Raw genomic sequence first — 12,047 nt, forward strand, 5'->3', positions numbered from 1 at the left:
CTGAGACGTGATCTCCTATACTTTCTTCCTAAAATGTTTAAAATTGTATTTTTACAGTAAAATTCACAATCCATCTAAAATTAGTTTTTATGTATGATGTGAGGTAGTGCGTAAATTATGTTTTTTCCTATACAGATGACCAACTGTCCCATTATTGTTTATGGAACAGTTCATTATGTCTATACTGATTGGCAGTGCCACTTCTGTCGTATCTGATGTTTCTTTGTATGCCTGCATCTGTTACTCGGGAGCATTCTTTTTCTGCTCATCTCCTTCTTGTTTATTATAACATTGATATGAACTGTATCATTGTGATGAACTGTCTTTATTACAGTCGCTTGTTAAAAAGTCCTGAAATCTAACAGGCAGGTTCAGCATCCTGTCCTTTTTTTAGAACTCTTCATGACCCTTATCATTTTTATGTAAATTTTAGCATTAAACGAGGTTCCAAGAATGATCTTGTTCAGATTCTGATGAAGTTTAATTGATTCTATAAATTAATTGGGAGAGACATCAACTTCATAATTTTGAGTGTTAAAACATGGGGCTTCCCAGAAGGCTCAGTGGTAAAGAAAAAAAAAAAAAATCCACCTGCCAATGCAAAAGGTGCAAGAGACACAGGTTCCGTCCCTGGGTCAGGAAGATACCCTGGAGGAGGAAAAAGCAACCTGCTCTAGTAATGTTGAGAAAATTCCATGGACAGTCCATGGGGTCACAAATAGTCAGACACAACTTAGCAACTGAGCATGCATGCACGCATCCAGAACATACTGTATCTTACATTTATTTAGATCTCTTTTAATGTCTTTCAATAAAGTTTTATAATTTCGTTTGAAAAAAACTGTCACCTTATATTTATAATGTTATAATGCTAACTTTTTTTAGGATTATATGTTTTTTAACCCTTTGTTATCAGTGTATAAAAATGTATATAACTTTTGTATGTTGAATTTATGTCTGGCTAACCTGAGAAACTTCATTTTTAATTCTAATAATAAAATGTCTCTGGATTTTTTTAAATAAGTTTCAAATGCAGGAAAGTCACCATTTATATTATAGTAAACAATATATTATTTTCTAATACTTTTACTGTATTTTTATCCCTTTTCCTTACTGTAGGCTCTATACCTTTTTACTTCTGATATTAATTTGTTTTTTGCTTTCTTTTTAAACCAGTTTTGTTAGGGGTTATGAATTTTATTAACCTTCTTAAATATTGAACTTTTGACTGTTGATTTTTCTCTGTTTTTTAGTTTGACTGCTATTTTCATGTTTATTTCCTTCTGCTTTCTTTAGGTTTGATTCCCCCCCCCCCCGGTTTTTTCTAACTCCTTAAGGAGGAAGCTTGGATTTTTTACTTGTTAACTTTTCTTTTCTGATACATAAATTTAAGGCTCTCAGTGTTCCTTTAGCCACATCCCTTTTGCACCATCGTAGCTTTGTTATCATTTAGTTCAAATAACATTCTCATTTCCATTATTTCTTTATTGATCCATGGATTTTTGCTTCATGAGGTAGAGAGAGTTAATTTTATGAGACAGTTCTCTTACATTTGTATTAACTTTTTGTGATCTACTTGTTCTATCAGCTATGAAAGACGTTAAAATTATGATTGGGAATTGCTTTTTTTCCCTCTTTTTAGCTTTTTCCATATTGTGCTTTGTAACATTTTATAGTTGCCTTTTACCAACCTGAGGGAATTTGTTTTTATTGCTGGTTGGTTGAGTATTTTTATCATGAGGGTTGGTTGGATATTGTTAAATATATTTTTCTGAGTCAGTTGAGATGATTACATAGTTATGGGTTTTTATTCTCACAATATTTGATGTTAATGGGTTTTTATATGCTAAAACAACCTTTGAACTCCTGTAAAAAATCCCACTTAGTTATGATGCATAATTCTTTTATTAATATATGAAGGTAGATTCAACTTGCTAGTATTTTGTTCAGGACTTTTGCATCAAAGATGAAGGCTGTCTGTAGAATAGAACAAACAAGAGGCAAGCCTTTAACAAAGTAACTGCCAAAAGTTTCCTCTTTTAATTAACGCATTAGCTTATGGCAATATTAAATACTCAATTAAAAGCTTTAATTTTACTATGCTACCTATATTTCACTAAAGTCAATTTTTTTTTAAATCAGGTTATTTTAACTTCCATGATAAAAGAATGTGAACAAAAAGTAGAGAACAAGACCGTCCAAGAGCCTCAAGGGTAAGACTTTAATTCTTTTTTATGGCTTTGTGTTAACCTTAATTTCTCTACATAAAATTTTTGTCACTGGGTAAAGTGTTTTATATTGTGTTGTTTTGTGGTAATTAATTTAGAAGGCAAGAAAAGCCTTTACATGGGCAGTTCACACATACTAATCCATAAACCATCCAGGGAATTTAAAATTCAGATCTCTGCCTCATTCTCTGGGCCCTCATCTTTCTGAGTCAGCCTGCTGCTAAGTCGCTTCAGTCGTGTCCGACTCTGTGCGACCCCATAGACGGCAGCCCACCAGGCTCCCCTGTCCCTGGGATTCTCCAGGCAAGAATGCTGGAGTGGGGTGCCATTTCCTTCTCCAGTGTGTGAAAGTGAAAAGTGAAAGTGAAGTCGCTCAGTCGTGTCCGACTCTTAGCGACCCCACGGACTGCAGCCCACCAGGCTCTTCCGTCCATGGGATTCTCCAGGCAAAGAGTACTGGAGTGGGGTGCTATTGCCTTCTCCGTCTGAGTCAGCCTAGAGATCTGTATATTTAAAAGCTTCCAGCCAAAACACTAATTCAAAGAGACGAGCACCCCAATGTTCATAGCAAAATTATTTACAATTGCCAAGATAAGGAAACAGACTAAGTGTCTATCAACAGATGAATGGATAAAGATGTGTGTATGTCTGTGTATACACACATACATAATGGAATACTACACCATAAAAAAGAGGGTATTATACCAAGTGAAATAAGTCAGGGCAAGACAAATATTGTATGATATCATTTACGCAGAATCTAAACAATACAACAGGATTGTGAATATAACAAAAAAGAAACAGACTCAGATACAGAAAACAAACTAGTGGTTACTGGAAAGGGGGAGGGGCAATATAGGGGTAGAAGGTTAAGAGGAACAAACTATTGTATATAAAATAAATTACAAGGATGTATTGTACAATATAGGGAATATAGCTGATATTTTATAATAACTATAAATGGAATATAGCCTTTAAAAATTGTGAATCACTATATTGTACACTTGTAACTTACATAATATTGTATATATCTATCAGTTCACTTCAGTTCAGTCGCTCAGTCATGTCCAACTCTTTATGACCCCATGGACTGCAGCACACCAGGCCTCTCTTTCCATCACCAACTCATAGAGCCTGCTCAAACTCATGTCCATCAAGTCAGTGATGACATCCAACCATCTCATCCTCTGTTGTCCCCTTCTCCTCCTGCCCTCAATCTTTCCTAGCATCAGGGTCTTTTCTAATGAGTCAGTTCTTCGCATCAGGTGGCCAAATTATTGGAGTTCCAGCTTCAGCATCAGTCCTTCCAATGAATATTCAGGACTGATTTCCTTTAGGATGGACTGGTTGGATCTCCTTGCAGTCCAAGGGACTCTCAAGAGTCTTCTCCAACACCACAGTTCAAAAGCATCAGTTCTTTGGCTCTCAGCTTTCTTTATGGTCCAGCTCTCACATCCATACATAACTACTGGAAAAACCATAGCTTTGACTAGACAGACCTTTGTTGGCAAAGTAATGTCTCTGCTTTTTAATATGCTGTCTAGGTTGGTCACAGCTTTTCTTCTAAGGAGCAAGTGTCTTTTAATTTCATGGCTGCAGTCACCATCTGCAGTGATTTTGGAGCGCAAGAAAATAAAGGCTCTGTTTCCATTGTTTCCCCATCTATTTGCCATGAAGTGATGGGACCAGATACCATGATCTTAGTTTTCTGAATGTTGAGTTTTAGGACAACTTTTTCACTCTCCTCTTTCACTTTCATCAAGAGGCTCTTTAGTTCCTCTTCACTTTCTGCCATAAGGGTGGTGTCATCTGCATATCTGAGGTTATTGATATTTCTCCCGGCAATCTTGATTCCAGCTTGTGCTTCATCCAGCCCAGCGTTTCTCATGATGTACTCTGCATATAAGTTAAATAAGCAGGGTGACAATATACAGCCTTGACGTACTCCTTTCCCAATCTGGAGCCAGTCTGTTGTTCCATGTCCAGTTCTAACTGTTGCTTCTTGACCTGCATACAGATTTCTCAGGAGGCAGGTCAGATGGTCTGGTATTCCCGTCTCTTGAAGAATTTTCCTTAGTTTGTTGTGATCCACACAGTCAAAGGCTTTGGCATAGTCAATAAAGCAGAGGTAATGTTTTTCTGGAACTCTTGCTTTTTCAACTATCTGGCAAATGTTGGCAATTTGATCTCTGGTTCCTCTGCCTTTTCTAAATCCAGCTTGAACATCTGGAAGTTCATGGTTCACGTCCTGTTGAAGCCTGGCTTGGAGAATTTTGAGCATTACTTTGCTAGTGTGTGAGATGAGTGCAATTGTGAGGTAGTTGGAGCATTCTTTGGCATTGCCTTTCTTTGGGAATGGAATGAAAACTGACCTTTTCCAGGTCAGGTCTCCCACGTTGCAGGCAGATTCTTTTTTTTTTTTTTTTTTTTTTAATTTTACTTTTGCAGGCAGATTTTTTACCAGCTGAGCCACAAGAGAAGCCCAAAAATGCTAGAGTGGGTAGCCTATCCCGTCTCCAGGGAATCTTCCCGACCCAGAAATCGAACCAGGATCTCCCGCATTGCAGGTGGATTCTTTACCAACTGAGCTATCAGGGACACCCTTATAAGCTATACTTCAATAAAATATTAAAAAAGAAAATAAATAAAAGCTTCCAAAGAGATATTGATAGGTAGTTGGATTTGGGAATCACTGGTGAAAATAGTTTCTAAAAATTTGTGACAAGAGTTGTAACATTTAATGTGATTCACTGCATAAAGGATTGTCAGCATGTGAATGTTCTAGTCACATGCTTCTAACCAAACTAATTAGAGTCAAAGATTTAGTGAAATTAAAATATGAACATAGATGTGAAGAATAAAGTTGGTCATTTCAGGACAGGAAGTAATTTATAAATAGTCTGTTGTACTCTTTCTAAAGTAACCTTGAACAGTTAATCTTAAATGGAATCTGTTAGGCATAAAAAACTCAAAGGTGTTTCCTTTATAAACCTAACTACCAGGAATATGTATTTCAGCTTGTCAGGCCAGGTACCCATGCAGAAAATCCTCCATACTCCCAACCCCAACAGACACAGACACACACACACACACACACACAGTCTTTTCCTCCACACTCCCAACCCCAATACACACGTGTACACAAACACACACACACACACACACACACACACACACACACACAGAGTCTTTTGCCCCTTACCACAGGTCAGAACTGTTGCCTTAGTCTCCTTGAATGGTGGGAGCTCTTCTATCATTTTAGCCATAGAAAGTTATAAAATAGAAATACTTTAATAGGTTTCTACTCTGAACACGAAATCCATAAAGTTAACATTAAAGCATATAATTCTGTTCATTTTTGTACATTTAATATGAACATTTTTGATGCCTTATTAGTTTAAAATGTAAAAGGTTTGGGACCAAAATTGAGAAAAATTGTATGTGAAATACATTCTAAATGACTTTTCGTAAATTAGCATGCAGGAGTTTTACAAGAAAGAAATCTCTGTACCTTCCTGAGATGCCTTTGGTTATCTGACCTTCCGTTTAAAAAGAAAAGTTCACTTTTATAATCATAGTTTTCCTGTATTATTCAAATTTCTGTATTATCATTTTTTTAAATACTTATTCCACAGAATTTCAAATAGACACAAACTAAACATGATATAATGAATCCTCATGTATTCATTACTCAACATATATATTAACAGTGAGTATGAGAATTAAGGTGGATTCAGGATATATTCAGATATGAATTCAGTTTAACTTGGCAACAGATTAGACTAAGAGAGAACTAGAATCTAAGGATTTCCAGGTTGGATGATGGCACAGTACAGCCAAGTGGAGCTATTCTCAGGAGAAGTGTTTATTTACAGTTTGTAGTACAGTTAGAAAACCACTGCAAGCAGTTACTGAGATTTAGGAACTATTAGAATATCAGTGGTAATTAGAGGAGTGGAGGTGGATGGATGATCTCACTTGGAAAGAGGGCTCAGATATAAAATTAGACCTGTGTTTAAAATGCAGCATCTAGAAGAAGCTTGGGCTTTCCAGGTGACTCAGTGGTAAGGAATCCGCCTGCCAGTGCAGGAGACTCGGGTTCAGTCCCTGGGTCAGGAAGGTCCCCTGGAAAAGGGCATGGCAACCCACTCCAGTATTCTTGCCTGGAGAATCCCATGGACAGAGGAGCCTGGTGGGCTACAGTCCATGGGGTTGCAAAGAGTCAGACACGACTGAGTGACTATTACTTCACTTCATGAGAAGCTTTGCTAAGAATTAGGAGGCAATTCAGAGTGGTGTCAAAAAATCAAACAGGAATTTAAAAGAGAAGGAGTAGTGGTCTTCAACTTGTAAGATAGAGTGATGTGGACAGAGAGAGAAGTATTCTAGGACATAAATAATTTTTAAAGTAGGCCAGAAGCAAGAGGTTCTATAGATGCAGAATCAACAAGTAATGGGAAGCTATGAATTACAATGGAAAAGTCTAAGATTTCCTTGAAAGCCTGCAGTAAGAAGACAGTACTTTACAGGGCAGTCCATTTCATTTTTAACCACTTGGTTTTTTAAAAATTCCTTTCATATTCTGAGTTAAAGTCTCCCTTCCTGTAACATCTACTCTCTAAAACAAGTTTTGGCAAGGGGTCGGAGTCAGACTCTTTTGTCAAAGTAATAAAAAATACAAACTCTTCAGAAAAACAAACAAAAAAATGCTATAATGCAGTGGTGCTTTACTAGAAAGCTTTGTAAAATACATACCTATGTCCTCTACCCTGGAAGGAAAAAATCAGAATCACTGGGGTTAGGTCTAGATATCCACATCAAAAAGTTCCCCAGATAATTGAGATGTGCCTCAGTAGGTCTCTGTAGGTGTACATGGCTGTGCAGATGTATATCATGTTTCACTTTTCATAGGAAGGTGTCTTAAGCCTGCTAACTCTCCTCCAAGCTAAACTTGGGTCACTCCTTTCACTTTCATGTCCTGGTTTCTAGACTCCTTAGCATATTGTTGTGCTCCTCTTAGAATCAGTGACTTGATGGTATCTCGAATATTATCTGAACCATGTCTCCTGTTTCTCTAGATGCAGACTAAAATAAACCTTATCTTCTGACTTAGCACTGTTTCCTACAGAAAGAAAACAGTACCATCAACCTACAGTGTTAAGGAAAGGCATCATGGAATTTAAAACTTGGCTAGACAGCAAAGAAGGGATATTTAAGTTGAGAATAGTTCAAACAGTTAGACTAGGCAAACATGACTCAAGGGAGTCGAGGAGTTACTTGGGGATGGTTGGTTTAAAACACACACCCACACAAGAATTAGATGGCTGTTTCTTGAATCCCATGCATATTTTATCTTGGAGGCAGTAAGTGGCCACTGAAGATTTTGAGAAGGGGTGTGATATAAAGAAGTGATTATTTAAGTGGTGAGTGACTAATACAAGAAGCCCAGATCCAAGATTGTTGGAATAATCCAGTTGTAAAGTATTGGCATTAGAAATAAAAGTAAATGATAGAGATGTTATAAAGTCACAAGATTTGATGATAGTTTGAGAGCCATCATATTCACTGCTAGGAAGAGAGGAAAATGATAGAACTACTGGCAAGGAAAGAAATAAAAATGGGGTTGTTGTTGTTGAGTCACTAAATCGTGTCTGACTCTTTGCAACCCCATGGACTGCAGCACACCAGGCTTGCCCGTCCTTCACCATCTCCCCAAGTTTGCTCAGACTCAGTGTCCATTGAGTCAGTGATGCCATCCACCCATCTCATCCTCTGTTGCCCCCTTCTCCTGCCCTCAATCTTTTCCAACATCAGGGTGTTTTCCAGTGAATCGGTTCTTCGCATCAGGTGACCAAAGTATTGGAGCTCTTTATTTCTAAAGTTAGGGTCTGAAACAAGTGCTTGGGACATTGACTTTATCTAGCATACAACAGCTGATGATTCTGGCCCTCAGCAAGGTGTTGTGTTTCAATAAAGATTTTGGAGTCATCCTGTGGAAATTTATTTGAAACATAGAGAATGAGCATGTTTTGTAATTGAAGAACTAGAGTCAGATACTGAGCCTGGTGGAGGAGTACTTGTGGGAAGGGAAACACCAGCAAGAGAGGAGGGGTCAGAGACACGGGGACACACCAGCTGGAGGTACTGGTGGAAGAGCAAAAGGAAAAAGAGGTTTTCAAGACGGCTGTCGTGGTCAGCTGCTGACCTGAGTAACGCACGGCGCACACCTTTGAAGGCTGGCAGCAGCGCTTACTCCATGTGTAGATTTAACAGACATCTGTTGAGCTCCTGTACCTGGCTCGCCACTCACTTGTCTCTGACAGGGTCAGACATATTCTCTTACGTAGACCTCAAGGTATTTTGCAGTAACAGTTGCAAACTGTATTTTACAGAGGAGGAAACTGAATCAGAGTGATTTAAAGCGTCTTGGCCAAAGTCACGAAGCCAGTAAGCTGGACTCCTGAGTCTATTTATTATAGCACAATTGTTGAATCACTGAAAAATGTCCCTGATTAATACTTTGTTCAGTAGTACGATGTATCAGCAGTCTTTAGTAGTCATTTAGATTGTGCTTACTCCCTACACAGAAGGTTGGCCAAAGAGAAAGAAGATTTCACGTTGATCGACACTAGTGCAGTTGGCGAGTGATTACATGTTTCTTCTTCCCACCGCCCCCCCCGCCACACACACAGGAATACGTCACAGGATTGTTACCGGCACAGTATAAGACCTCAGGGTGGCTTTGTTTACTCATTTGTGAAGATAAGAATAATATCTATCTTCCAAGGTTGCTATAAGAATTAAGTAATGCTAATAAGAAGAAGAATAACACTTACACCTGCTATTACATGCCTGTCATTGCTAATAAGCACTTTATACTCATCAGGGGACCAAGTGTTAGTCGGATCAGTCATGTCCAACTCTTTGCAATCCCATGAACTGTAGCCCACCAGGCTCTTCTGTCCATAGAATTGTCTAGGCAGGAATACTGCAGTGGGTTGCCCCTCCCTTCTCCAGGGGATCTCCCTGACCCAGGGATGGAACCTGGGTCTCCTGCATTGCAGGCAGATTGTTTACCAGCTGAGCCTCCAGGGAAGCCTTTATAATCCTTGAATAGCCCTATGAGGTAGGTACTAGAATTATGTTCATTTAATAGATGAGGAAACAGAGATTAAATAACTTGCCCAAAGTCACACAGCTCATGAATGACAGAACTGAAAATTCAGTCTCATTCCAGAGTTGCTTCTAATCACTATACCACACATGTCCTTTCAAGACATGATTGACACCAAAGCCACTAACCTACTATGGCACCTAAAAGCTCTGCTCTGTAGGTGTGAGTTCCCTTTTGTGATGCCAGCTCAGGATGTACTTCTTAATGTTCTGTTACTAAAGACTTGGAAAAAATAGATACTTTTCATTTTTTAATTGCTTTACACAAATTTCAAAATCTTTTTCCTAGCTCAATGTCAATTGCTGCAAGCTTAGTGAGTGAAGATACGAAGACCAAGTTCTTGAACAAAATGGGTCAGTTGACAACATCAGGTGCCATGCTGGCCAACGTGTTTCAGAGAAAGAAGTAAGAGCGGGAAGGAAGCCCCCAGTAAACACTAAGATGGACCTCAAGCAGACTGGTTCCTTGTACTTGAAGTACTTGCCTTTTTTATTTCTTTGTTCTTGCATTATAATTTTATCTTAACCTCCAAAGATACTTGCACTGCTTTTGATTATTGCTGTATATCTGTTAATTTTGGAGTTCCAACTGTGGTGATTAAAAAAAAACTGAGTTGATAGTCTGTACCAAGTCCCCCCTCTATGTTCTTGTCTTTCAGAATATTTTTTTTATATATTATATATATATATAGCGAAGAGGTTTTTTTTTTTAATTTTTGGATGGGATATTAGCAAATACTTGTATGATACACTAAGCTATTACAATGGTACTTAAAATAATGTAAATTTGAAGTCATTGTTACAAAGTAATGAAAACGGAGGCTGCTTAGGTATTTAAGTTACGAAGGGAGGACGCAGACTCTGGGTCGTGTCTTAGCTGCTGACCGGGGAGAGCCACCAGCATCACTCGTGCCTTTGGACTTGGGTGTGCGCGTCTGTGGGGCCGTGCGCCCCGCTCACACAGCCTTACAGTGCCGCGGTGAGTCTGGGTTGCCAGTCCTGCAGGCGACGGATAACAAGGTAACTGTCAACACTTCAGCGCCCTCATGAATGCTCTTTAAGTGCTATTTAAATCTCCCCGTCACTTACATGGATACGATGGACTTACCTGAGGAAAGAGAGCACATGACGCGTGGCGGGTGGTAACCACGGTGAGTTTCACAAACTGGTGTGTAGTAGATTTAAACACTCAAACTAAATGTAAGTAAGAAGAGCTAATAATTGTGACTTTTTTTTCCCAAGTGGAAATACAGAAGAAAGTATGGTTCGGACCTAAAAGTTAATGCTTATTTACATAAAACATTCTATTTAAGGTGATAAATTTTCTGATGAATTTTAATTTCAGAGATTATCTTTTTACCCCCTGTGTTACAGAGAGGTACAGAAAAGTTCAGGACATTTGGGGGCTGCTTTTTTCCCCTCTAGACAAAAAATGACATTGGCTTACTCACTAATAGGTCACAGTCATCACCTGTCTCTTCAAGTCCGTGACTGTTCTTGTGTTTGATATATATCACATAGAGTCTTAAGTCAGTGTACAGTTCCACTGGAATTTGACAATTGTCTGTCAAGTAACGCAACTTGAAGTAGAAAAGAGTGATCCTGGACATAGAGGGAGGTGGTTGGTTTAAGGGTTTAATGTGAGGCCTTTTTGAAAAATGCCTATTTTGGTAAAGAGAATTCTCTTTTGAGCACAGCTGATACACATGGGTGATTGTCATGTCTGTTGTATAAACTGGTTTTAATACACTTGGAATATAGTTGGATTACATTCACTTCCTGGGCAAAGCTAGCTTACCACACATTCAAGCTTATAAAAAATAAATTGCCATAGGCAGAGCCATTTAAAAAGTTTATTCTGAAATTATTTCTTTAACCTACAGTGAAATAATTGTTAGCTAGTCTTTATGGAAACTGTTGGATTCTAGGCATTCCTGAGAAATTGAAAGTGGCTTCCTTTCATGTCAAAAATGTTGATCTATTATAAATAAAATGTTTTTGCATACTTGTTTTGGTTTTGATTTTGGCTATGTGTATTTATTTTCATTTTGAAACACTATATCCTCCAGCCAAGCAAACTGAAATGAGAAACTGTATATTCACTTAAATATATTTTAATTTAGGAATATAATCTCTATAAATTACCTCTTCTAGTTTACTTTTATTTAAAAAGCATTGTGTTGTATAAAATGAAAACATTTCTGAGATGATTTAAAGAAAAAATGTTTAAATTCTCATTTGCTTTGAACCATAGTAACATTAGTATGTTTGTTACCTGGTGAATAAATATAATGTATTTTTAATGTGATAGTTTTATTAATTTGTGAATCCATTTATCCAAATACTAACAGGTTTTCGTGAAAGGCACCAGCCAGCAAGATATGCAGTGTGTTTCGAGTCCCTCTTATTATGCTATTAAACATCTTAATGTCAGTAAGACTTTACATTTATTTTCACATGGCTTTCTACTGTAAAATATATTCTTTAATGACAAGACAGACACTAATCATGAAACTGGGTGTGTTCTTCCAAAACAAGCTGGAAAACTCCCATCCTCGCTCTTTTTAAACAGAGGTAAAAAGTGTTCTAGTTTCATTCTTTTACAAGTGGTTGACCAGTTTTCCCAGCACCACTTGTTAAAGAGGT

The 12,047-nt window shown here is 37.9% G+C and overlaps 1 protein-coding gene across 4 annotated transcripts in view; it reads left to right on the forward strand.

The window, feature by feature from the left end:
* The window catches only part of RELCH (RAB11 binding and LisH domain, coiled-coil and HEAT repeat containing), a 111,794-nt gene extending 99,956 nt beyond the window's left edge, over positions 1-11,838 (forward strand). For all 4 annotated transcript variants that reach the window (XM_061130674.1, XM_061130675.1, XM_061130676.1 and 1 more), the window contains 2 exons: positions 2,143-2,213; positions 9,691-11,838. In XM_061130674.1, coding sequence (XP_060986657.1) covers positions 2,143-2,213; positions 9,691-9,811 — 192 coding nt within the window. In that variant the 3' untranslated portion in view covers positions 9,812-11,838. The remainder of the gene's footprint in view (positions 1-2,142; positions 2,214-9,690) is intronic.
* The last annotated feature ends 209 nt before the right edge of the window (positions 11,839-12,047 follow it).

This window comes from Dama dama, chromosome 27, assembly GCF_033118175.1.
Source record: "Dama dama isolate Ldn47 chromosome 27, ASM3311817v1, whole genome shotgun sequence".
Classification (NCBI taxonomy): Eukaryota; Metazoa; Chordata; class Mammalia; order Artiodactyla; family Cervidae; genus Dama; species Dama dama.